The 24,390-nt window shown below is 39.7% G+C and overlaps 1 protein-coding gene and 2 long non-coding RNA genes across 3 annotated transcripts in view; all 3 read left to right on the forward strand.

The window, feature by feature from the left end:
* The window catches only part of LOC146513692 (uncharacterized), a 296,792-nt gene that overhangs the window by 230,429 nt on the left and 41,973 nt on the right, over positions 1–24,390 (forward strand). The gene's annotated exons all lie outside the window — the stretch shown is intronic.
* Positions 1,994–23,030, forward strand: calb2a (calbindin 2a). The gene is made up of 11 exons (XM_085167701.1): positions 1,994–2,195; positions 6,375–6,451; positions 6,536–6,625; positions 8,526–8,606; positions 11,287–11,343; positions 14,738–14,815; positions 16,181–16,236; positions 16,374–16,413; positions 17,943–17,996; positions 20,549–20,620; positions 22,217–23,030. The coding sequence occupies exons 1-11, from the start codon at positions 2,102–2,104 to the stop codon at positions 22,331–22,333; spliced, it is 816 nt and encodes a 271-aa protein (XP_085023827.1). The 5' UTR covers positions 1,994–2,101; the 3' UTR covers positions 22,334–23,030.
* On the forward strand, positions 8,613–9,794 carry LOC146513699 (uncharacterized). Its single transcript, XR_014875234.1, has 2 exons — positions 8,613–9,169; positions 9,218–9,794. It is a non-coding gene; the product is annotated as an uncharacterized LOC146513699 (long non-coding RNA).

Below are 24,390 nucleotides of genomic sequence, written 5' to 3' on the forward strand. Positions count from 1 at the left end.
ACTTTAGACTTTAGAGAAAGACCAGTCAGGCCAGTGAAATTCCACATGCACTACGCGGACAAAAGTGTTGGGCTCCAGCACTTTATCTTTGAATTCAGGCGTTTTCTAGCCCATTGCCACAACTGTATCAAAAACCAAGTGCAGTCTGCCTGCGCAAACACTTGTGAAAGAACTGAGTGTTGTAAAGAGCTCACTGAAATTCAAGTGCAGGACTGTAATACAATTATATGTAATACATTTAATCCCTCCTAGATATCCCATATAAAGCAGCGTCTCCTACTTCCAAACCTGTTCTGTTATTAACATCAGCACAAAAACTGTGTGCTCAGTGCTTCATGACATCAGATTCTGTAGCAGAGATGAAGTATGTGATGTAATGCTAATTGTCCATTTATTACAACTCCAGTCTTTTTACTACACTCGACTAATTACTTCAATCACCAGCTCCCAGTCTGAAGCTCATAGCTACAGGACAGCTTCAAGCTTCTCAGCTGACTCTTAAAACAGAGGATTAATAAGCTATAATATCAGTAGCCAGCAAACCTAATGCAGCATTTATGTGCTATGGAGACAAAACTTTCTGTTTGGAATCAGTGGAGACCAATGACTGTAGAAAACAGGGTTTTATCAATGTAAGGGTCATTTACCTTACATTATAAAGCATCGTCAGGTAACTGTTGTTGTGAATTGGCACTATAACAATAGCACTGACATGAATTGAACCAAAGAAGAGCAAACAGAAGAGTGAATATGTAACAAAGTATCCAAAGGTGGCACAAAATGGAATGTTAGATGAATATTATTATTGTAATAAGTCTGCTATCTGTTTAAATACTTCAGATACTGATCTTTAAAAAGTGTTTATATATCAGTTTCCTGTTTGAAAAAGTCCTTAAGTGACCAAAAATAAATAAATAATTAAGTTATTTTTTAACTGATATGAAAAAGATCCTCATTGAATCAGTTCTAGTGTTTAAAGAAGTTTTAGCAGGAAAAAGGAAAAGTTCAGTTAATCACTTAACTAGACTGCAGTCTTTTAAATTATTTCTGCCCCATAAGCTTTATTTTGTGCTTGCGTACTGGCATGACTCACTTGGCAACAAGATGAAAAAGAGACATTGTTGATGCTGTAGTTATATCTACTGAATACTTTACAGTTTAAAATAATAGCTGTTAAAGTATTGACTGACATCTGCCAGGAAGGCTCGAAGGACTCACGTCTTACAGGATTTCAAGCACAACTGAGTATGAAAGGGAAATATTCTTTACTTCATGTGTATAAGCTTTCTTCTTACACATTTCATCCAGCAGCATGAAGATGCTTCTGGGGATGCTTGCCCTCCTGCTCATTATGGTGTTATGAGTTCATTTTGAATATTATCCCCTTTTGCAGTTTATAGTTAAAGAAATATACAAGAGTCCATTTTTCCCTCCAAGCCTCATTCCGCTAATAGGCTCTGTGGTCTTGCTTTGCACACAAGACTGGCCATTAATGAAAATCCCCCTTTTTTTTCAGAATTTACATTTGTTATGGGGGCTAATCACCGCTGGCTGGAGGCGGTGTGGGAAATGTGATTAGTGTGTGAGTTCTAATTAAGTCTGTGAAGCCTCACGCGCTGACAGACAGGCTCGGGGAGCTGCACGCTGGGAAGGAGAACACACACGTATGCCTTTTCCCTGCATACAGAAATGCGTGAGCTCGCATGTATGCATTGCAACAGATTAAACACACACAAGGGATCTGAGATGAATGATGATACAATGGCGAAAAAGTCAATCTGCTCACTATCTGCATCTCTCTCCCGCTCTCTCACACACATACACACACACTCATCAGCCTACTGCAGTGCCCAAGACGTCCTATCACACAGCTACATCAAGCTTGGAAGCACATACGCTGGGACGCTGAGTCAGACGTACACTGTCGGTGGCAGTGCGCCCCCAGTGGCCGTGCAGAGGTGCTACCGCTCCTGCGCCGAGGTTAAAAAGCGGCGGGCGGCGCGCTGGGGCCACAGTGTGGGGTGTGTTTGAAGAAGACACAGAAAAGTTAGTAGCGGATTTTTGTCGCGTCTGACTTGCAGCAGCATCGGTCGAGAGCATCATGGCAAACAAAGCTCAGCAGCCTCCTCACCTGCACCTGGCCGAGGTCACCGCGTCCCAGTTCCTCGACATTTGGAAACATTTCGACAGTGATGGTAGGATTTTATTTCCCCTCCTTAGAAATTAAAAGTTTATTTTAACTGTAAATTCATGAAATATTAAATGATAGGCTGATTATATACAACTGGTGTGTGAAGTCATCGATTTAATGACTGATGGAAAATGCAAAGAAAAGGTTGGAAATGCTTTTCAGCCTAAAACCGTTAAGCTTGGGGGGGAAAAAAGATATTCGCGCAAAAGTTAGATTGTGCAGGCAGAACGACACTTAAGAGATGTGAAAGATTAAAAAAATCAAAAGAAGAAGAGGAAGAAGAAGAAGAAATCGAAATTCTTATGAGCCATCTTTGCAGCTCACAAAGTGAGATTTTAAGAATATGGGACTGTTTTTTCCTTTGGTCCCGAAGCTGTGGTCTGTTCTTTGTCTTCGTCGTTTGGCTGTTTGATGGATAAAGCAGCTCAAAGGAGAAATTTTCTGGTTAGATCATGTTTAACAACTTCAGAACAGATTTTTTTTTTTAAATCAAGAAATACATTTTGGTTGCATGCATTTACAATGAATCTATTTATAGTCACAGTTATAGTCAGGCACGGTTTTACGTTTTTGGTTCTCTGATAAATCTATTAATCTAAATGGTAGATAAACCAACACCATGTGAATGTCATTAAAGCGCAATTCTGGTGCATGCTGCACAGAGAAGTGCGCCGCTTTTCAGAAATGAAGGCATTTCATTTAAACGCCTGTGTTTAACTTGTGCTTCCATTGGTCCTTAAACTGCATTCATCTGTGAGCGATGCTGCTTGCATTGAGCTGTATCCGATCACAGCTGATGGACTGATGAACGTGCCATTCCTGAAAACTTCAAAATTGTTACTGACAATTTATTTTCCCATTAATATCCAACATACGCCCTTACGCATTTTTTTTTTGTCATCAAATGTCTCAGTGCTGTCTTACCTTCTTGTCTCAGTGCTCTTTATATCACTCTTTGTCTGTGTGTGGATGTCTCTATGGCAAATTCATCAGAATGTCACTACAGTAGTGAAAGTTTTATAAGCCTGATTAGAGATGCTTTCATTCCATTTGAAGGTCTGCAGACTCCTCAGCAGATTGAAGGCTTTCCGCAAACTGATGGATAGACTATAAAGCAGTCTGATAAGAAGACCATCAGTTGCTGCCTGTAAAACCTATAAATTATTTCAAGAGTCTTTTTTAGATTTTAAAATAGAGTCACTGTGTGCTTTAATGTGCCACATAACTGGGATCTAATATCAAACTGACAATATTATGAACCCTCTTGAAAATAGTAGTCAAGATCATCTTATTCACTTTTTCATGAATCTCTGGCAGTGATGTAAACATGATGAGGCTACAACTGGCTATTATTTTAAAAATATACAGTCTATTTCTCCAAGATGTCCAAATCACAACTGCAGATGAGGCAAGTGTGCCACACCTATTTGCTTTAAACACATCTTCCCGAGAGTTTATTGTCACCACGATGTGTTTTGATGCTGGCACACTTGCTGGACTGCTTTCCATAGGGAAATCAAGGTGGAGGGACATTTCGGGTGGGGCAGAGAGATTCCACAGCTGAGCTCCTCCATATGAGCCGCTGTGCAGAGAAGGTTGTTATGGCTCTTATTGCTCATCATGGTTTCAGCGTATGGATATTAGTCCAACCACCCAGGTACTTAAGTTCTTAAGCGGTGGTATTTTACATATTTTGCTCTGCAGTGAGCCACTTTGCAAATCAAATTTAACCAATACGCTTCCACAGATTTGGCTACTGAGTCTGATTTCTGCACTCATTAATGGGAGTGTCTTCTGGCTCAGCAGAAAGAAACGAGAGCTAATTTGTTTGTTCAGGTTGAGTAAATATCTCTGAGTTCGAGATAAAAATACACGAGAGGCGATACACCTAGAGATGATGAAACCACATATTCCCCTGGTTGGCCCGGGATCAAATCTCATCTGGATTGCGTCTCTTGCAGCTCCTCTGCTCAAGCGTCCCTCTCATCTTTCCCTGCTGTCTCCTTCGAGCCTTTTCAATTCAGTCACTTCAAAGCTGGAAAAGGAAACAACTGCAGTTGCGTTTGCTAATTATAGCAGATTTGCTGTCAATTATTTCTTATTGACCTGGATAAAAAAAAATTTGGAACACTAAGCAGAATCTACTTCCTGAATTGACCCAGCTGTGAGCTCAACACAAAATATTTGAATAGACAGGGCTCCACTTTCCTTTGAAAGGCAAATGCACTTTATATAAGCTTTAAATATGCACTTAGTTGGCACAACTGGCCCCTTTGAGAGTTTTTCCCGGTCGGGGTTGGATTATAGAATAAACAACCAGAAGTAAAATCACTTTACCAGCTTGTCCCAATGGTCTAGTGACGCATTAAATGTTTACTAGTGATGAAAAAGTGTTTATTTGGGTCTAAAGTGGTTTTCGTGAACCTTTTACAGTATCTGGGTGCTAGGTACAAACTTTAAGTGCGTGTGCAGAAAGACAAAAGTACAAGTTGGCAGGAATGTTCTCATTGCGCTGTGCAAAGTATATAGTTGACATTTGAACAAAATTATCTGGGAGTACGGTGAAATCAGCCATAAAATGTAGCTGCTGGCAATGATGGACATTCACATACTGCATTTGATATTTGGTCTAAATGTCTACACTGAAATTGGGACACTTCAGTACAATCTGTACATACTGACGTTAGTCAGCAGCACACACAGCATTTCATACCTTAAACATACTGTTGTTATCTAAAGGCTGCTTGAAACAGAACTTGCTTATCCTGCTTTTGAATAAACAGAGTGTGAAAGCATCAACAGATGGTGGTTTGCACAAATGAATGGGTCTATTGCTGCATCTATTGAGCATATGAGCGCATCCCCAAACAATCATTTCATATATCTGTTTTTATTGCATTTTTATGCCATTTGTGTTGTAGTTAATCACATCATACTTACTCTGTTTAAATACCAAGCGGACCATTTCTCTCTGCAGCGCTAAATGTCAAATAAGAGGCACAGGAGGGAAGCTCGACAGGAACAGAGCATTTCACTGTCCCACATTTTCATTAAAACAGCAGAGTTTGTATTCATGAGTTTTGATAACATCACTGAGGAATGCACACGCACGCACACACAATTTCCTTGGATAAAAGATGTTGTGAGTTTAGTTGAATAGAGAGAAGGAGTTAGATTGAAAATGACAGAGGGAGAAAAAGAGAGACAGAAAGTTAGAGAGAGGCGGAAGGAAGTGGATGGCATAATAATCTTTGTTAGCGTTTAATGAGGCAGCACTGCCTTCCAGGGTTTTATTGAAGCAGCTAGTCACATCGTTTGGAGCCATCTGTCCGGCCATTCAGCAGGAGTGTTGAAAGAATATTGGCACTGGTTCACATACTACCTGGGTGAAGCGGGCACCCTCATTTGTCCTCCGAATAGGAACTGTCAGGGCGACAGAACAACAGGAACAAGAATAAAATAGGATGAGAGAAAAATGAAAATCAACTCTGTGGCCACCGCAAGATAAATTTGTCATTAAAGAATCAAAAAAGTGTGATTGACACGATCACAGATTAAGCGCCGCCTGACAAAAAATGACACTCGTGCCATCAGTCATTATGACAGCTTGTCAAAATGACTGGTGGCACACAGCAAACCAAGGTTAAGATATTTTCTAAAGGATTGTAGAAAGCCACACTGTTCTTGGCAAAATATCATTTTCAGAGTTTAAGTTATCTCAAATAAAAAAGCATGTATAGGCTACAACTATATCTAAATTAACCATTTATTTTCGTCTGCTTAATATCTGCCAGATTGCCACTGAATGCACTATTGATCACTGCTGAATAACCGAAGCGGTCCATAAATCATCACCTTGAATATCAAAGAAAAGTTATTTCCCATATATAGCCTCTCCTGGCATCCAATCTTGTGAACACAAAGTCTTTTGAAGAGTGATCACTGTGGCAGTCAATAATGAAATCTTTTAGAAGGGGAGGAAGAGAGTTGCTGTTGAAAGGCTCATGTTTGAATCAATACCAGGGCAAACCCAGGCCACGTTGGGATCTGTTTGACACTGTGACCGTGTCTCTGTTTGGGAACTTTTTGCACATCAGCACTACTGGTAAAAAATAAAAAAACAGAAAAACAATGCCATTTGTGATGTTGCATTAACATGCAATTATGGTCTCTCTGTTCCAAGGTAATGGATACATCGAGGGGAAGGAGCTGGAGAACTTCTTCAAGGAGTTGGAGATGGCTCGGAGAGGAGCGGGGGTGGTGAGTTCAGGGGCCAGGGGTTAATCACATATCTACACACTGACAACTCAGGATTCACTTATGTTGAGTAAAATTGTTTCCTAGGACCCTACAAATCCTACATTCAGAGAAAAGATGAAGGAGTTCATGCAGAAGTTTGACAAGAACAAAGATGGACGAATTGAGATGTCAGAGGTAAGGCCTCAGAGGACCTTTTTATTTTATAGATTTTATTTAACAGAACAGCTCGACTGCCTGGGAAATATGCATTTTTGCTTTCTTTCCCTGATTTGGAAGAAAAGATTGATACAAAACGTTTATATGCAGCTTCACAGTTTAGCTTGGCATAAAGATTAGAAACAGCTAGGCTCCACCAAAGATTGGTTTGACTTTTTGAAAAATATACCATCGCAACCTGGACTCAGATATGCAGCAGAAAATGGATAGATGGATGGGCTTTTAAACATTCTTTACAATGATTAAGATAGAAGATCATTGCTCCCACATAAAACAAAAGGAAGTCCTTTATCTTAGCCTAGCTTAAAGATATAACTACCACTAATGCAAAGAGGGTGGGTACCCACTTACAAGAAGAAGACAATGAGAACCTAGACTGTCCAATAATGACCGACTGTCAGCTCGGACGACAGGATGATTTCACATTCTCTTTCTTGACAAGTTTACTGTAAATAGCCAAATGCTAACTACGCTGACAGTTAGCTTAACTTAGCATAGAGTGCATGAATAATTACTGGTCACTTAAATAGGATACACTAATCAGCCACAACATTTAAACCACCTACACAATATTATGCAGGTCTCCCTTCTGATGCCTAAAATGTTTAACCCAGAAAACCGAGGCCACAGAATCTCCATGAGTGTCCAGTGGTTTCTAGCACTGAATCATTTTGGTGTTGTGGCTCAGCTAGGTGGGGCTACTTGTGAACTCTCTATCACAGTGGGCTCTGGGAATTTTGGAGCCAAGAAATTTTGGTGCCAAGTTAACGGCTCAAGGAGCTGTTCCTTGAACCATTCCTGAATAGTTTCTGTGGTGTGGTGGAGCACATTGTTCTGCTGGCAGTGGCTGCTGCTGACTGGGAGCGCCATATGGAGCGTTGCTTGGTTTGCAACAATGTTTAGTTGACTACTACTTGGCAAAGTAACATACGCATGCAGCACTTCTTAGACCCAGGGCCCAAAGTTTCCCGGCAGAACATTGCATTGTAATGACATAATTAATGTTTCTTGCTTCACCTGTCATTTTTTTTCAGTATGTAAAAATTCCGAAAACAACAATTTGTGGCGTTACATTTACATTGCATTTTTATTGTGATCACTTTTAGGCCTATTTCATGTGATTTTTTTGAATTTTTAACTGATCTGGGAAACCTTTAGTTCAGATAGCACTGCCACAGTCAAAGGAGGATTGTTATTTCCAGTCATTTACATTTGGGAGAATGACTTTCTTGTGGAAGCTCACTGCCCTTACATGTGCATACATGGAAAGAAGAAGCTCACATGACACACTGTATATGAGACTTGTGCATTGGATATCAGATCATAAACAGACTGCAAAATAAAGGTGAAGGTTTTCTGCTCATTGTGAGTGATGAGAAAAGGTTTAAAAAGAGAGCTCAGATAACTCAGAGATCCAAAAATAAAGACCCCAGAAGTCTGGTCAATATTTAACTGCTTGCATAAATGCGGTCTTCGTGATGTTCTCTATAGACCATCAGTTTGGGATATTGGTTTTCCTCGATTTGACCACTTTCACAGTGATTTGACAAAGCTGTGAGAAATAGGGCTTCTGCAATATCAATAATCCACTGCTGCCAGAGAAGTAAATGAGTGTGCAGTCCACTTGGTTGTGTGAACATGCAGTTTGTAGTCTTTGTCTGAACAGCTAAAAATATGTATTTTAATAAATATTTCTAACTTAGGCATAGTTGTGCTTCTGAGGTTGTGGCTCTCTATTATTTATGCTGAGTTGCCCATTTGAGGCCTTGCAGACAAAAAGCTTCCCCAGTCTCTCCCAGAATATCAACTGTACCATCTTGTGTTCTCACCACTCCCATTTCCCTGTCACCTTTCCTAGCTGGCCCAGATTCTTCCAACTGAAGAGAACTTCTTGCTCTGCTTCAGACAGTTTGTCAGCTCCAGCGCTGAGTTTATGGCGGTAAGAGTGTGTTCCTGAGAATATCTGTCATATTTTTTTTTTCATAAGAACCTGCCACTCCTCTTGACCAACTTAATTATTTGATCTCTTCTTTAAGGCACTTTTGAACTTTTTGCACAGGAGGTTCATGTTCACCGTTAACATTAGCCATGGCGTACTTACTTCACTCAACCATAAAATTATAGGCCAGAGTCAGTCAGCCTCGGAGGGCTGGCTACCTGCATTTTCTCTGCCTAACAGTTAATTTCATGAATCAGTTCTTTATGAATGGTTGAAGGTGTATACATTGAAGGTGTGTTAGACAGGATTAATCTGGAATATGACCTGCTGGTCTAAATGACAAATGGTTGAATTTGTGTGCTAAAGGTTTATATATAACGAAAAGATGGCTTAGAGAAAAGGAGGAGTGAATAGTAATAATAATAATATGCCCACTGCATATTAAACATCATCCAAATTCATGTGGGGCACGGAAACAGAACTTTATTTGTTTATGTGAAATGTTACCTTTGCCATCTCAGTAACTGGTTGATGTAAATAACTAAGAGTCCTCATACAGAGCAGTTGTGGGTTGTTTGTGTAAGTAAAAGTGAAAGAGGCTTGTAGAGGAGCTGACACTCTCAGTTGTGATTCGTAACAGGATAAAACACATTAAAAGCAAAGTATCTTTATCTGCTAGTTAAAAGAAACCGTTCTGATTGACTCACTTACTGCCTGGAGAAGAATGCTGTACTCTAAATCACAGATGGTGGAGTGAGAACATTTTCTGCCGGTTCCTCATTGGCTGTGCTGGAAAGATGGAAAAAGCTTAAGTAACTTCATGGTGAAAACCATGCCCAACAGGAAGGAAAACCATCAGCCCCACAGTATACAACTGAAATGCTAACAAAATTTGAGCTTAAAAGGCTAATACTAACTGTGGATTATTTTCTGGAGACACTTGCAAATAATAAACATACAACTTTTGCTTATCTCACAGAAACATAGAAAGACATTGGATATTTGTCTTATCAGTGATGATGCTTGCTGCATTTTAAGTCTCACAGCTTCCCCATTCCTCCTGCTAATAGCATCTATTAAATTCAATTCAGTTTTATTTATACAGCGCCAAATCACAACAACAGTCGCCTCAAGGAACTTTATATTGTAAGGCAGACCCTACAATAATACATACAGAGAAAAACCCAACAATCATATGACCCCCTGTGAGCAAGCACTTTGGCAACAGTGGGAAGGAAAAACTTCCTTTTAACAGGAAGAAACCTCCAGCAGAACCATCCCTGGGGGTGGTTGGGGCAGCCATCTGTCGCACCTCGCAGGAATGAGGAACTCTTGAGGAACCCAAAGGTGTAACTTCTGGCAGAACCATCTCATGTCTTACAGTCACTATCGTTTCTCCTGAAAAACGACATTTTTTATTCAAAGTTCCTAAAAAAAATACTTCTTGCTTCCTCAGTCTGTCAGAAATAGAAGCCTTTAGTCATTTTACAGTTTTTTGCTAACAGATAGAATTAACAGGAGGCACTTTCACGCAGTCGAAATTCAATAGAGACCAGAAACAGAAATCAACATTTACCCAAATTTGTGGGAAACTTTTGTCTCACAATATTATTAAATGGTTAAGTGGAAAGTGGAGAAACTACCACTACCATTTATACTAAACATTTTCGGAAGTTTAAGTGGCACTTTGAATTTTGGATAATAGGTGAAGAGAAGTAGCAAAAAACCCTCGAGACCGATATAGATTTATATCCTGAAAGGTAGCAGAAACAGAAAATAATCTATTCTACCAAATATCTCAAGAAGATGAGACAAAATGGCAGATTTCATGTTAGATCTGCTAAATGGAAAAAATGAAGCCAATTAGAAACCAAACCATGTGAGGAAGAGGCTGTCCTTGTCTCTTGTGTCATATTGAGAAGGAATAATGAAATAAGAGAAGGGAAACGAATGAAAGAGAAGGTGTGCAAAGAGAGAAGGATACAAAGGGCAAACGAGCGAAAGCAGGAACAGAGGAGACGTAAATGAAATGTCGATGGGAAGTTGAGAGCCAAAGTTTGAGAGCATAAAACAAGAGAGGGGAGATTAATCAGTCTTTGCTGAAGGGTGCAGGGAGGAGGAAGGGGGCAGAGAGGTTTTTAAAGGGTTAGAATGAGGAAGCGGAGCCTTCTATTTTCAGAGTCATATATAATGGATAACACCACTGTAGCTCCTCTCTGCAGAACCCAGAGGAGGAGAGGAGGAGCAGAGAGAGGGGAGGAGAAGGAGGAGAACAAGAAGGGAGAAGGCCATCCATCTTTGATAAGGAGCCCTTGTCTGGACAGGGACAGCTGCTAGATTAAAACATTCATTAAAATGACTTTCTCTCCCCTCTTTCTTCTCTTTGTCCACCGTTGCCCTTTGCTCTGTATGTGGGCAAATAGGATTGTATTGAAAACTGTATGATTACAGTGATGGTCCAGGCATTTGTGGTCGGCTGCTCTGGAACGATTTCTGCTGTGCACCAGAGAAAAAAGGCAAACCCTTGGCATAGTCAAAGAGTAAGCTGGGAGTTGATCAGAGAGGATTTATTCAAGGGGAAAGAATGTAAATCACTCTGGAGACGAGCTTCTCTGTGCTTTTGAGCTGAGAAAATGCTTTCAGTCGATTGCTTCAGTTTGTTTCGTTGATTTCTTTTTAGGCATGGAGGCGATATGATACAGATCGCAGTGGCTACATTGAAGCAAATGAACTGAAGGTAAATTCTCAACAGCATTAAATCAAATGTTAAGAAGCACTGACACATGTTTATTCATTTGATCATATGTGACCAGTAACATGCAGTGTCTCATTTATTACAAATATTGCTTTAACCTGTTGTCATACTTATTTTATGCATTTTTTCTCTTTTCTCCCCCTACACACATTCATTTGCACATCAACACACACAATAACAGAGCACACCCCCTAAAATGTAATTATCAAATAGTATGAACTAGGAAGCTACACATGTCCCGAAAATCTTTAATCTCTGTATTTTCTTACACCTTTCATTCCAACATTTTATTGACATTTTAAATATATACAATATATCTTTATTTGTATGCATAGTTGTATGTATATTTCAATTTTGCGTTACACCTGCATGCTTTGTTTTTGGGAAAAAGAGTTTTGTGTCATTATCATAGACTGTATAGCAAAGATGGGCGTACCTAGCGTAACCAATTGTTTATGGAGTCTGGTTTTAGGCTTTGATTTTGGGATTATGGCTAGTTTTTAAACAGTCTATTAATGCTTTCTTGTTTTATGTTTTTGAAGCTCGTAGCAACCAAATTTGGCTAACAAACCCCAAATACAAAGTTATGAGCTGATGCTAGCTTCATTATCAAGGTGCTTTTAGAGTATCACTCTTCAAAATTGCATCACAATCCAATTTAAAGAAACAATATAATTACATTTAAAACTGTTTCAAAAAGCAGCAGCACCATGAGCACAGTTTAAAATAATGAGAAATCCTGTTCAGTGACCTGAATTAACTTGAGTAAATAGCTAACAGCTACAGCCTGTCAGTATAAACATCTCTAACAAGATGAACTTTGATTTACCTGCATATATTTTGACAAAATTCATCTTTATATAGTTTTGATCAAACTGACTCACTTTTGGAGCCAGCCTCAAGTGGCCACAAGAGGAACTACAGCTTTTGGCTTAATTTTTTTTTTAAAGAGAAGGATACACCCCTCGTTCTTGCACACTCACTGTGTCAAGGCTGAATGGCCGGTGAGTGGTGTGGACCCAAACACAGACAAAACGAGGGAGCTGTTTCATATAGGCTGAACAGAGTAACGAAAAGGCTGAAGTGAGCTAAACTATAACTAAACCTGACAAAGAACGAATGACAACTCACACCATGGATACAGAACAGGGTAACGAGGGAAGAGGAAACACAAGGGGAAGACAGCTGGAGTGAATAAACATAATGGCACAGGATGAAGCAAAACCGAACACACTGAACACAGGATGCGACACTGTCAAAGTAAACAGGAAACATTACAAGTACGCGGCTTCACATAGGACCAGGAGGAAAGAACAGACAGGAGACCAAGACAGACAGGGGGAGGCAAAGGAAGGTGACACAAAAAGGGAAACACGGAAACAATTAAGGAAGACGAGACACGGAGGGAGAGAGAGAGAGAGACGAGGCAGGTTGGGGAAAACATACATGACTGCACATGACAGACAGGGGAGAATGGAATGAAACATCAGGAGGGCACATGTAAACAGAAAGGGGAGACAAAACACAAAGACGTGGCTGGGACCTGGGGAACAAGGAAACGAGACACAGAGAGGGGAGAGGCGTAGATGACACGACAGACATAGAGGACACAGAGGAGAGACCAAGACACAAGGGGAACCTAACAGACAAGAAACTAAACTGGGAATACAAGGAACTCAGAACATAGAATAAACTCAAGACTAACCAATGAACCTTAAATCACCATAAAGCATATTCACCAAAACACAGGAAACTCAAAACGCTGGGTCAAATGGCCCAGAAGCTCGAACCGCCATCAGTTATTAATAATCAGTTTAGCATACATTTAGGAAGCAAACATAGATACTGTTCGCCCAGCACATAACTTTAAATACCTGATAGAAGTAGAAATGTCACATTCATTTATGTTTTTCTTATAACTGAATGTGGCATTCTTTTGAGATGTATAAATTCTTTGCCACTGTATATTTTCAGTGTGTCATCTTTTTTTTAAATTCATGTGAGCATATGGATGAGCCAAACCGGCAAGTACTTTTGACTCAGGAGAGATAAATGTCTGCTGAAATTCCCCACTGACCTCAAGTGTTTTCGTTTTCTTTTTTATGTAGCGAGGATTCGGATACAAAAAAAAAGCTTTACTGATTACACAAAGGTTAGTCATTAAAACACTTCTAGGAAATGTTTTGTCAAATTATATAAAGGAAAGTGCACCACAGTGGCAAGCTGCGGATTAATTGGGGTCAGTGATTACTCGTTGTGTACAGATTTGGCTGCTCGGGTAGTTGTGGGAATAAGATCTCTTCCAGCTGACCAGGTGCAGATGAGTTACTCAGGTGTGGCTTTTTGGAAGCTTTAGAAAAAGTGCAGATGAGATCTCAGGAAGCAGACATGTGTCTCACCACATAATTGTGAGCAGGCGCGGAAAATATTGACTCAAGTAGCGCATAACTGATACCTTTGGTCTAATGCTACTGGAGTACTTTATTTATAGAAGATGTTATACTGTGCTAATTTCACAAGGAATTGTAGTGTTTGCTGCTCTACATGTACTCTACAATTCTGATTTCAAAAACAAAACACCGGATAAACCAATAAATCTAAATATAATTTAATAATTCAGTGTCTCGGTTTTTTTTCTTCCTTTTTTGTCCCATTTTCGTCATTTCTTTCTCTTATTCTTGCATTTCTCTCCATACCTAATTTTCACATTTTTTCTTTGTCAAATATGGTAAAGAAAAAAACCCAGCCAGCCCAAACTTCAACACTCATTAATATAACTTTATTTTGCAAGTTTATGTTTTTTTGATATATTAGGGTTATATTCTCCAGGGCTTATTGCAGATGTTTGGAGTGTTTTAAGTTTTTCAGATTGTTAGCATATGTTAAGTAAATGTAAATGCATCTTCATCTAAGATCTCTGTATTTGTTTTCTGGACATTTTGCCTCAGCTTAATGAAAGACCAAGCACAGCCGCCGGCTCTTTTTACTAATCCATGGGTGCTTTTCATTATGCCACTTCGCTTCACTCTCTCGTGTCTCTTTCTCGCTTCCTAGCTCCTCCTGGATATAAGAGAGAGATGAAAGGAAGAGATATAAAGGCGGAGGAGCTAAAGCTGCTGAATGCTTAGTTTTTAGTAGCGTAATTTCATGTCACGCCATTTGATAAAATTCTTCCATATAGGATGCGCATATGTTTAATTGCAAAAGCTCTTCCAAAAGCCTTCTCTCCAGTCACTCCTCATCACCCAGACTTGCATTTTAGGGCACTGCAAGATCCTCCATGATGGGCAATGATTTTTGGTTCATGGGAGGAGAGAGAATACAAGGAAGCACAAGTTAGCATAATGAAAAGCACCCTGTGTGTCTCTGTCCTCAGGGCTTTCTGTCAGACCTGCTGGAGAAAGCTAACAGACACTACGACGAGCAGAAGCTGCAGGAGTACACACAGACCATAGTAAGACTTGCTCTCTTGCACATTCGAACGCTCAATCACACAAGCTCAGTTTAACTGGACAAACAAAAAGCTGACAATCTTTAGAAGTTGCTTCACTAGAAGAAAACTAAACTGTATACATGTGTGATAAAAGGCATATATCTAGCAATTTGTGGAGGTACTCAGTGGCCTGTTATAGTGGTGGCTGCGGCCCTGTGCAGCTCACTGGTTGTGACCCATCATGTCCTGCAGGTTGTGAGACTGCAGCCCAGATGTGCTAACATCTGCTTCTTCCTGGAAGCCCCAGAGCTGAGCTGACCTAATTTTCTGAAGCAGTTTCTTCATAGATAAACTTATTGTTACTTCGTCTAGTGCAGAGGGACATATTAGAGATAAAGCAAAAAACAAAGGCCGAGATTAATGTAAAGGATGAGTCATTTTAATCAGCATACTGCTATGATGCAGGCAGTGTTGCTAATTTGTGAAAAATGTATAAGGTGTAAACTGATGACTAAAATTAGTCTAGCTTACACTCACCAAACATCACTGTCGTAATGAAGAGGAAATAATACAGTACTGCCAGCAACAACAGGCATAATACCCATGCGTGATCTCTACTTGTGCATTCAGATTCACACATCGCTGTTCACATCTGTGTCACCTTCAGTCTCCAAAGAATCAAGCTGACCAAATGTTCTTAGATTTTATGCACACACTTATTACATTTAGTTATGACATATGTACGGTCCAAATTTTGACTTCCAAAAGGGTCCAGGAAAAACACCAAACCTTCAATGGTGACATATTTTCCTCCTGTCTTGTTACTCAGAACAAATTAGACCACAAATATGTTGTCAAACGCATCCCACGCTACCTCTCGAAGTAGTTTGAGTGATCCGTCAGTTGTTTTTTGGGTTAATTGTTCAGCCAATAAAAATGCTCATCACTATTTTCATAGACCATAGTGACATCAAGATGCCTTATTGCATCTGACAACAGTGCAAAATCCTAGGTATTTTTTTACTGTGTGTAGGTTTTCATTTAATAAATAATTTAACACTCTTCGATGAAAAAGAGTGGGTAAGTCTCCATTTTATTATTCTTTTCCTCCAGTGTAACTCTCTTCTAAACCTTCTGACTTATTGTGTAAGGAAAACCTGCCACACTGGCTGAAAAACTGAAGCAAGGTTTATAGACCGCTGCTCTGTTAGACATGTAGTATTAAGGAGGAAAAAAAGAAGTGGTGAATATATCATAAATTTATGGCTACTCCTTCGGCGTCTCAGCCAATGAAATGCACGGGACCACGTTTACCTTTACTTTGACAGAGTATACCTATAAAAAGCTTCCTTTCACTTTCTCCTCTGTTCTACTTCTGCTTTGTAGCTCAGGATGTTTGATCTGAATGGAGATGGGAAGCTGGGCCTGTCAGAGATGGCAAGGTAATATGTAATTTTGCTTGTTTTTGCTCATTGTGTAAATGTTGAAGCACACTGCCCGCTGATGCTCATTCACTGTCAAAGAACGTGAATAATTTAACAATTATTGTGTCCACTAATGAAGTCCCTCTCTGCCGCAGGCTTCTTCCTGTACAGGAGAATTTCCTGCTGAAATTCCAGGTAGGGGACAAACACGGGGCTGAAATAAAAGCAAAACAGAAATGATATATTATACTCGGAGAATGCCACTGAATTACATAGTACACTGTAACCATTTTATAAATTTATGATTCATAGGCCTATTTTTGATGATGGTTAAAGGAGATATTCATTGACTCTTCAAGAGTAGCGTTGTATAATTCACAGTTTAAAATAATCCTTATATGTATTATAGTGGGTCTTACTGCTTCATATCAATTCATCCACTGTCTGAAACAAGCTGTTGTAGCACCTCCCACTTGAAGCCAACTTTCATCTGATTGGCTGCCCCTCATAACCGACAGGGTGGAAAAGGCTGTGGGCGGGGCTTCTCTGCTTAGAGACAGAGCTGTGTGCCGGACCATATTAGAGATATCCATCCTCAGCTGACATAGAATCAGATGTAGAGAAGACTTCTTTGTGAAATCAAGCTTGAGGTTTTGGCTAACAGCAATTAGTTGACTAAAAACTGCCCTCCTTATTAGAAAATTTCACCATGTTTCATATGAGCATACACCACAGCAGTGTTGGTCAAGTTACTTGAAAAAAGTAATCAGTAACTAATTACTGATTACTTCCCCAGAAAAGTAATCCCGTTACTTTACTGATTATTTATTTTCAAAAGTGATTAATTACTTAGTTACTTTTTAAAAACACGATTTACAACCTGAATAGGTGATAAAGTGATAGATCTTTCAGCCCAATTCTACTTTTTCTGCATAATCCATCATACAAAATGTGGAAACGTCTCTTTTTAAAACTGTTTTATTAGTTTTAATCTTTTAACTTTATGCATCAAGCAAACATTTAATTATATGCAACATTCTCTGACTGGAAGAAATTTGTTTAACATTTAAACCTATTTTCTGCACATTCCAGCACATAAAATAAAATATTAAAATATTATAAAAATACCAGTTAAAGAATCTGCGAGTTTCTCTGTGAATTTCCCATTACGTGGTAGCGCACTCGGTGCTTGCTTGGAAATTTAGGGGGGGGGTTTTTTCGCTGTAAAAAGAAGTTTTCTTCCCACGCACAATGGACACTAATGTTTTTGTCACTTTTTATGGAATCAAACTCAAAATAAGGTCAGTACTTCCACGCTTTAAACGCTGCACGCTCATACTCTCTCCCACACTCGATATATGATCCATTGTTGATCTGCACACAGCTGTTGTCACAAACGTCTTACTCGCTTACGTCACTGTCATGAGACATTCTCGCAAAGAAATCACGGTTTTAGTAACGCAGTAACGCAGCGTTTTTATGGAAAAGTAACGGTAATCTAATGACCATTTTTGCAATAGTAATCCCTTACTTTACTTGTTACTTGGAAAAAGTAATCAGATTACAGTAATGCGTTACTTGTAACCCGTGCCCATCTCTGCACCACAGTAGGAGTTCATAAGTGACAGAAAACAAAGTATACTGGGTCTGAGTTAGTTGCACAGATACATGTCTTTTTTGATTTTTTGTAGTCTTGTAATTAAAGTGAAACCTTGTGTTTACAGGGTGTCAAGCTGACTTCTGAGCAGTTCAATGCCATCTTCACATACTATGACAAGGTAGGTGACATGTTATCAAAAGTGGAAAACTGAAATTCAATAAATGTGATTCAGAAGGATATGTCAGAAAAAGTTTCAGAACAACTGCTTTAGTGTACTTTGGCAAGAATGGATTCTTTGATCTGTCTTTCTGCAATGTTGGGAGCTCTCCTGGGGATTTCCTCCATGTGTTCTGAGCTAGATTGGCATCTGCAACAACACCACACACGAGAACCTCATCATATCTAGTTATTTTGTTAGCGACAGCTCCGTCTCCCATGAGTCTTACCTATGGGGAAACGTTTAAGGCTTCAGGCTGTTGTTACATGCTCGTGAAGTCATTGTGAAAATAATTAATGGTTAGTCCACACAAAGACAGACAGAAAAACAGAATGGAAGTGTGTCTGAATAAGGGTGGGACTCTTTACAGTGTAAAAACATGCCAGCTTGAGTCAAGCTGTCTGGGTGACTCAGTGCTGTTTGTTTAGGAGATCCCTTTTTGTTAAAATCATGAATATGTAAATTCTGTCTTTTACCTTGCACACTCTTCATTTACCTAGGGAAATGAGTCAGGCTTGGCACACCTGTCCTTTTGTAAACAGCCCAGGGTGGCTGAGCAGTGGTTTGGTTAATGGGCATATTTTCCACATTAGCAGTAGAACGGTGGGGAGGGACTATGGTACAAGACGGGAGAGGGAGAGAGCAGCGCTCTGTGCATCTGTTATATCATTTTTCTTGTTTATGGTATCGTGTGTGTTTTGCACAGCTGAGGGACCAGCCATAATCTAAGTAGCTATAAGAAGGCTGACTCAGTTTTTTGCAGAAATAAACAATTCAGTTTGATGTGATACAGCGCTGGTGCCTTTTAGCCCAGTTGTTAGCATTACCTTAATTTTCAAAATGCTTTTCATTTTTCCCCGATTTATATTAGTGATGAAATAGAGTAGTGAAAGTAAATTAATTAAAGTAAATTAAAGTATGCGCCTTACTGCTTTTTCAGCAACAGTGATTCAGCTGCTGCCTGAAATTCATCCCCTTTGCAACCAAAAGATGGGCAATATCCTAATGTGAACTACATGAAACTACAAAATGCAAAACTTTGAAATGTAGCATGTATATTATAATTGCTTCATGTCTTCTATCCTATGACAGAACAGCTACACTGCTCACGTGCAGCCTTGCACACACGAGAAGACAGGATGCAGACACTTAGGGACTTTTTAGGTCAATAACAAAACAATAAAAATTGGAAATAGTTTTCTGTGCCCTGCTGTAGCAACAAGTAGAAGGGCTGCAAAATGCCCGTTTATCTAATAAGTTCACTTTGAAGCACAAGGCCAGTCCATGTAAATCCATAACCTTAAGTCATGTCAGTGCACTGACATTGTGATTAGAAAAAGAATAAAAACAAACAGCTATTCATGTTTTCAACCTCTGTGTTTTTGTGCTCTCTTTTTGTCCCATACTAAGTAGTATGGTTGGCAAATTTGTATAGAGCCGTCCATGGCAGCGATGGGAGGGGGGGTTTGGAGGTTGCGTGCGTATTCATGACTTGAGTCAGACTGAAGGCTTGCACTCTCGTCACTCTCTCTAGTTCACTAGTAGAGGACAGGGTGCAATGTTTAATTATAGATTAGCCACTGCGGTCCATTCATGTAGTCCCCCTCTGCATATGGAGCACTTGCATTTATGTGTGTAATTAGTTTCATCATTTTGTTATGAGCTCAAGCCCCTGCAGCAGAAACACAGGCATCTGCCGAGTGGTCGAGGGCCGGGCAAAGTGTGGCCGGTCAGCTGAACACTAACGTGGCTCACAGTGCCACGGCCCCACACTGTGCAAGACTTGAAAATGTCTGAAAAGCAAGATGGCGTGGAGTGGAAGACAGACTGGCTCATACCTGATGTTGCTCTGCTTTCCCATAGCGCTGCAGAGTGCAGAGTCTTTTATCCTTAAAGGGAAAATAAATAGAATTTACACTTTATTCCCAAGATCTAGGACACTTCAGTCTGGCTTTGTGAACATCAAAGAGCATCTCCCAGAGTTAAAAAAAAATATAAGACTGGCAAGACACTCAGCTCTGAAGTCATCTTGAGACCGAGCCTAGATGAACAGAACATGTTTTGTGCCACTTGCCAAGGGAAAATGTCCAATAATTTGGGCTTATTTTCTGGCCCTAAACTCTCTAAACACGGCTGTGAGACATAGCTCATTAATTAGCAAGGGGGCTCCGTATTAACTTAGCAACTAACCCCATACACAGAGTTTTGAATGGGAAGTCTTTTTTAAATGATTTGCTGATTGCTGCCACAAAATACTGAATGAATGAAGTCGAGCAGCAGCGAAAGGAAAAATCAAGTAGCTCTGAATCAAAACATTGTTGACAAAAGACTGCCTTTACTTTAAAGAATGAGTTACAAGAAGGGAATGAAAATATATATGGGACATCTATATTTTCAAAAGCTGTGGTAAAATTTGGTACAGTATCATTATTATTAACGGTAATTAATTGTCTCCAGTATGATTGTTTGTAAGTGAAAATTACAATCATGATGTTTTTGGTGACTCCTTCCAGGATGGAAATGGCTACATCGATGAGCAGGAGCTGGACGCTTTGCTACGAGACCTTTACCAATCAAACAAGAAGGTAAGATGGGTGTTCACTCAAGGTGATCAGACCTACAGCCTGCTAGTGCATACTGAAAAGAGCGCAAGGGGAGGTTTAAAAGATCCTATGATGTATGGTTTGGAGACAGGGGCACTAATAAAAAGAGAGGAGGCTGAGCTGGAGGTGGCAGAGTTGAAGATGTTAAGAATTTTATTGGAGTGACTAAGATGTGCATGATACATGAGAAAGAGTTGGAAAGGCAAGGCTGATTTGGACATGTGCAGAGGAGGGATAGTGGATAAGCTGGAGAAAGGATGTTGGATATAGAGCTGCCAGGAAGGAGGAAAAAAGTAAAACCTAAAAGGAGGTTCATGGATGTAGTATGTAGATATGCAGAGGGTTGGTGTGAGAGATGATAACGATTGGGGAAGCAGATGATTTGCTGTGGTGACCCCTAAAGGGAGCAGCTGAAAGAAGAAGATTGGCGGATACTAAGATAAGCATATGTGTATGCACCACATGTGGCTTACCTTTGAACTCCTTAGTTTTTATTTTGGGTTCTTCAATCCAACGTGTTTGCGGCCTAAAAAATTATTTTAAACAGAGCATTCTGCTAGTCCATGGTATGCCTGGTGCTGATTTAAGGGTAAATCATAGTTTATCGCCTCTCTCTACGATGTATTTATTAGGCTAATGAGAAGTGAGCGTATATTACTTTTTGGCTGACATCACAGTAAGGCATACATTAAATCAAACTAAATGTGGGTGGCTGAACCTCTTGGTTGGCTTAAGCCTTTTTGTGCAGAGTTTGAATGTCCTGCCTGTGCCTGCATGGGCTTCTATCAAAACTGAGCACAGACTAAGGATGAGAATGTGGTAGTCCCGTGGAATACACCAACGACTAGCAACCTCTCCAGGGTGAGAGAAAAGTTTCAAGATCTCACTTAGTGCATTTAGTATTCTAGCAAAATGAACTGCACATAACTGGAACATTTATAGTCTACAGAGTGTCTCAGCTCTATTTAGCAAAAGGGCTGTATATCCATACAAAGCCTAGTAGGTCTTTCCTTCAACATTAGCTACCAAAGCTGTTTAAAGCACTCTTTGGAAAGATAAACACTTGAATTCAAGCCCAACAGAGCCCCATTTAAATTATCCTGAGATATGTAGATTTTTTCTCCCCCTCGCCAGCAGTACTACAGAGTGATGTTTTGATGAGTGAGTGGCCATATGCTGAGCTCCGGCAAGCAAATGTGGATACTCTAAAAATTGGTCTTTGTAATATATTACAGAAATGCCCCATACACAAAATGTTTTAGTGAGGAAAAAAGATGATTGCAATCATAAATTCTCATAAAAACTCGGAATACTTTTCACTATTTTGTTCCAAACCTTTTAACTTCAAAGAGATAGAACAGTCAAAACAAAAGAACTTGACTTGGATTTACTTTTCTGTCATTCAGGTTTCTAGTCAGAAACATACTAACATTTTTTAGTTTCCTCAATATCTTGAAAATAATCAAAACCTAATGCTGGGAGGAGAGTAGGAGAATATTCATCAAAATGAGCTACAGGATCATAACATGTTGCTTTTTGGCCTCCTCGGTGTATCATATCACCCTGTCTCTCATTCAGGAGGTGGACCCCACAAATCTGTCGGGCTACAAGCAGAGCATCATGAGCCTATCTGACGGAGGGAAGCTCTACCGTGGCGAGTTGGAAATTGTCCTCTGCAGGGAGCCAATTGTGTGACTCTTCCTTCTTTCTGTTCGCATATCATTATTTGCTCTGCCTGCCCCACCCTCTTCCCCTAGACCACATCCACTTCCAGCTGATTGGCAACATATGTATATCAGGTGCATGTGCCAGACACCTCCTGCCCCAATCATTACCTAAGCCCCTCCCCTCTCAAAGTAACAGGTTCAGATTGAATGATAAGTGCACTGTCAGCACCAACAGCTCTTCTTCTCTAAACCTTGTTTTGTTTCGTTTTGTTTTTTGCTACCTTACCTCTAATAATCATGACCCATCTGAATCCCTGTAGCTCTCTCTAGTAACCCTCCCACATCTTCCATTTCTGACCTCATCCCTGCCCATGCTGTGCGTGACTTGCAACTGACCAAAAGTCTCCCTAATGCCACCAAAATGCCCTGATGATAACTGCTATACCTTAACCCCAGCTTTACTGACCCCTTCGTTCCCTTGCTTTTTCAACTTTGCATTAGATACAATATAGTCAAAGAAAACTGCAGACAGATGTGTTTGAATTGATTGCATTTATAATCTGTGATGGAGCTGATATTAATTTTCCATCTCTGTTTCTCATGAAACTATCTTGTTCAATTAAAACTCTTGTGTATCATTGCCATGAAAGGATTTTGGTTTTCAGTGTTTGTTTTTTGGCTGATACTGTCAATTGAAAATATTAATAAAATATCTTAAGATAAAATCATCTTTGACATGATTTTGTGTGAGTGACTGAGAGTGGTACAATACCATGCAGACCTCCCCTTGCCTATTTCAGCTATGCAGTGTTTCACTATTCTGTCAGTTGCCTGATACATCCTGTTGTGGTGACCTTTTGCATACCAGCTTGGCCATTTTTATCAAGGACTCCCAGCTTTTCCTGCTCCCCCACCTTCAATCCGCAAGCCGAAGTGTAAGAAGGATTAACGATGGTTGCAAATCCCAACAAGAGTGAGACGGTGTGCAATTTAAGGCTTTAGTGAAGTTACTTTGGAGACGTTCAAAAACTGGAATCAGCTGATGTTAACAGGCTAACATTAGTATTAGGCTAAAGCAAGCAAGGGGTCTAATGTTTTTTTTTTTTTTTATTTAACTGTAGCTTTAGTGGACTAAAGATATTGGAGGGCACTTAGCTGCTGTTATTTACAGGATAATGTCTTTCCTCCATTTGCATAATGAAAATGACTGAAGAAATAGGTGGCAATAGGTAAAATAAAACAGCATTACAGAAATCCTCCACTCCCTAGAGATGCAGAAGTAATTCTGGACTGTTGCACAAAACACAACCTGACCTACAGTTCTCGCTGACATGAATTTAAAGTGAAAATGTAACTGGCTTTCAGCCTTATTCAGTTCTGTGGGAATTAAATGTCAACACCAAATAAAGGACTTTTGAAGCTTACTTAAGTCCAAATATACTGATGAAATATGTTGAGGATGGAGTAGTTATTGTGGCTTGATTGAGGTTTATAAGTCACCGGCTAAATTATGTCATCAAGGAGAGCTAATAGGATTTGACTTGACTAAAAAAGTCTGAAAAGCTTTAAATGTCAGTAGAAACATATATGCGGAGCCTGTTACATAAGAGCTGCAATAAAATATAACTACAGAACTTAACCTTAACAATTATTTAAACTGACAGCCTTAAAATTTTGGCTGAATTCCAGTACAGGAAGCATTCAACTCCTCCAGTTGAATACAGGATAGGAGGTTTTCCCTGCAGCTGAGCTGACATGTTACTCCTGAGGTAGTAGGACAGGACAAGATATTTCTACTAAAACTCCTGTAATCGGGTTGACATGCTTTTAAAGCAATGTGAATAATACAGCAGCCGCACAAGCGCCCCATCATACTGAGGAACTGGTGCAAATCCACGTCAGTTAATCAGGAGCATTTAAATCTCAAAAACAAAAAACAAAAAAACCTCTTGATTCTTTTGCTTTGATGTAGTTACTTATCTAAGGTGGAAAGTTTTTTGTTTTTTTGTTTTTTTCTTGTTTGTTTGTTTGTTTGTTTTGTTTTTGCTTTGTTTTATTATTTGCTTCGAGCCCTGTGTACAGGAG

This window comes from Neolamprologus multifasciatus, chromosome 7, assembly GCF_963576455.1.
Source record: "Neolamprologus multifasciatus chromosome 7, fNeoMul1.2, whole genome shotgun sequence".
In the NCBI taxonomy this organism is placed as follows: Eukaryota; Metazoa; Chordata; class Actinopteri; order Cichliformes; family Cichlidae; genus Neolamprologus; species Neolamprologus multifasciatus.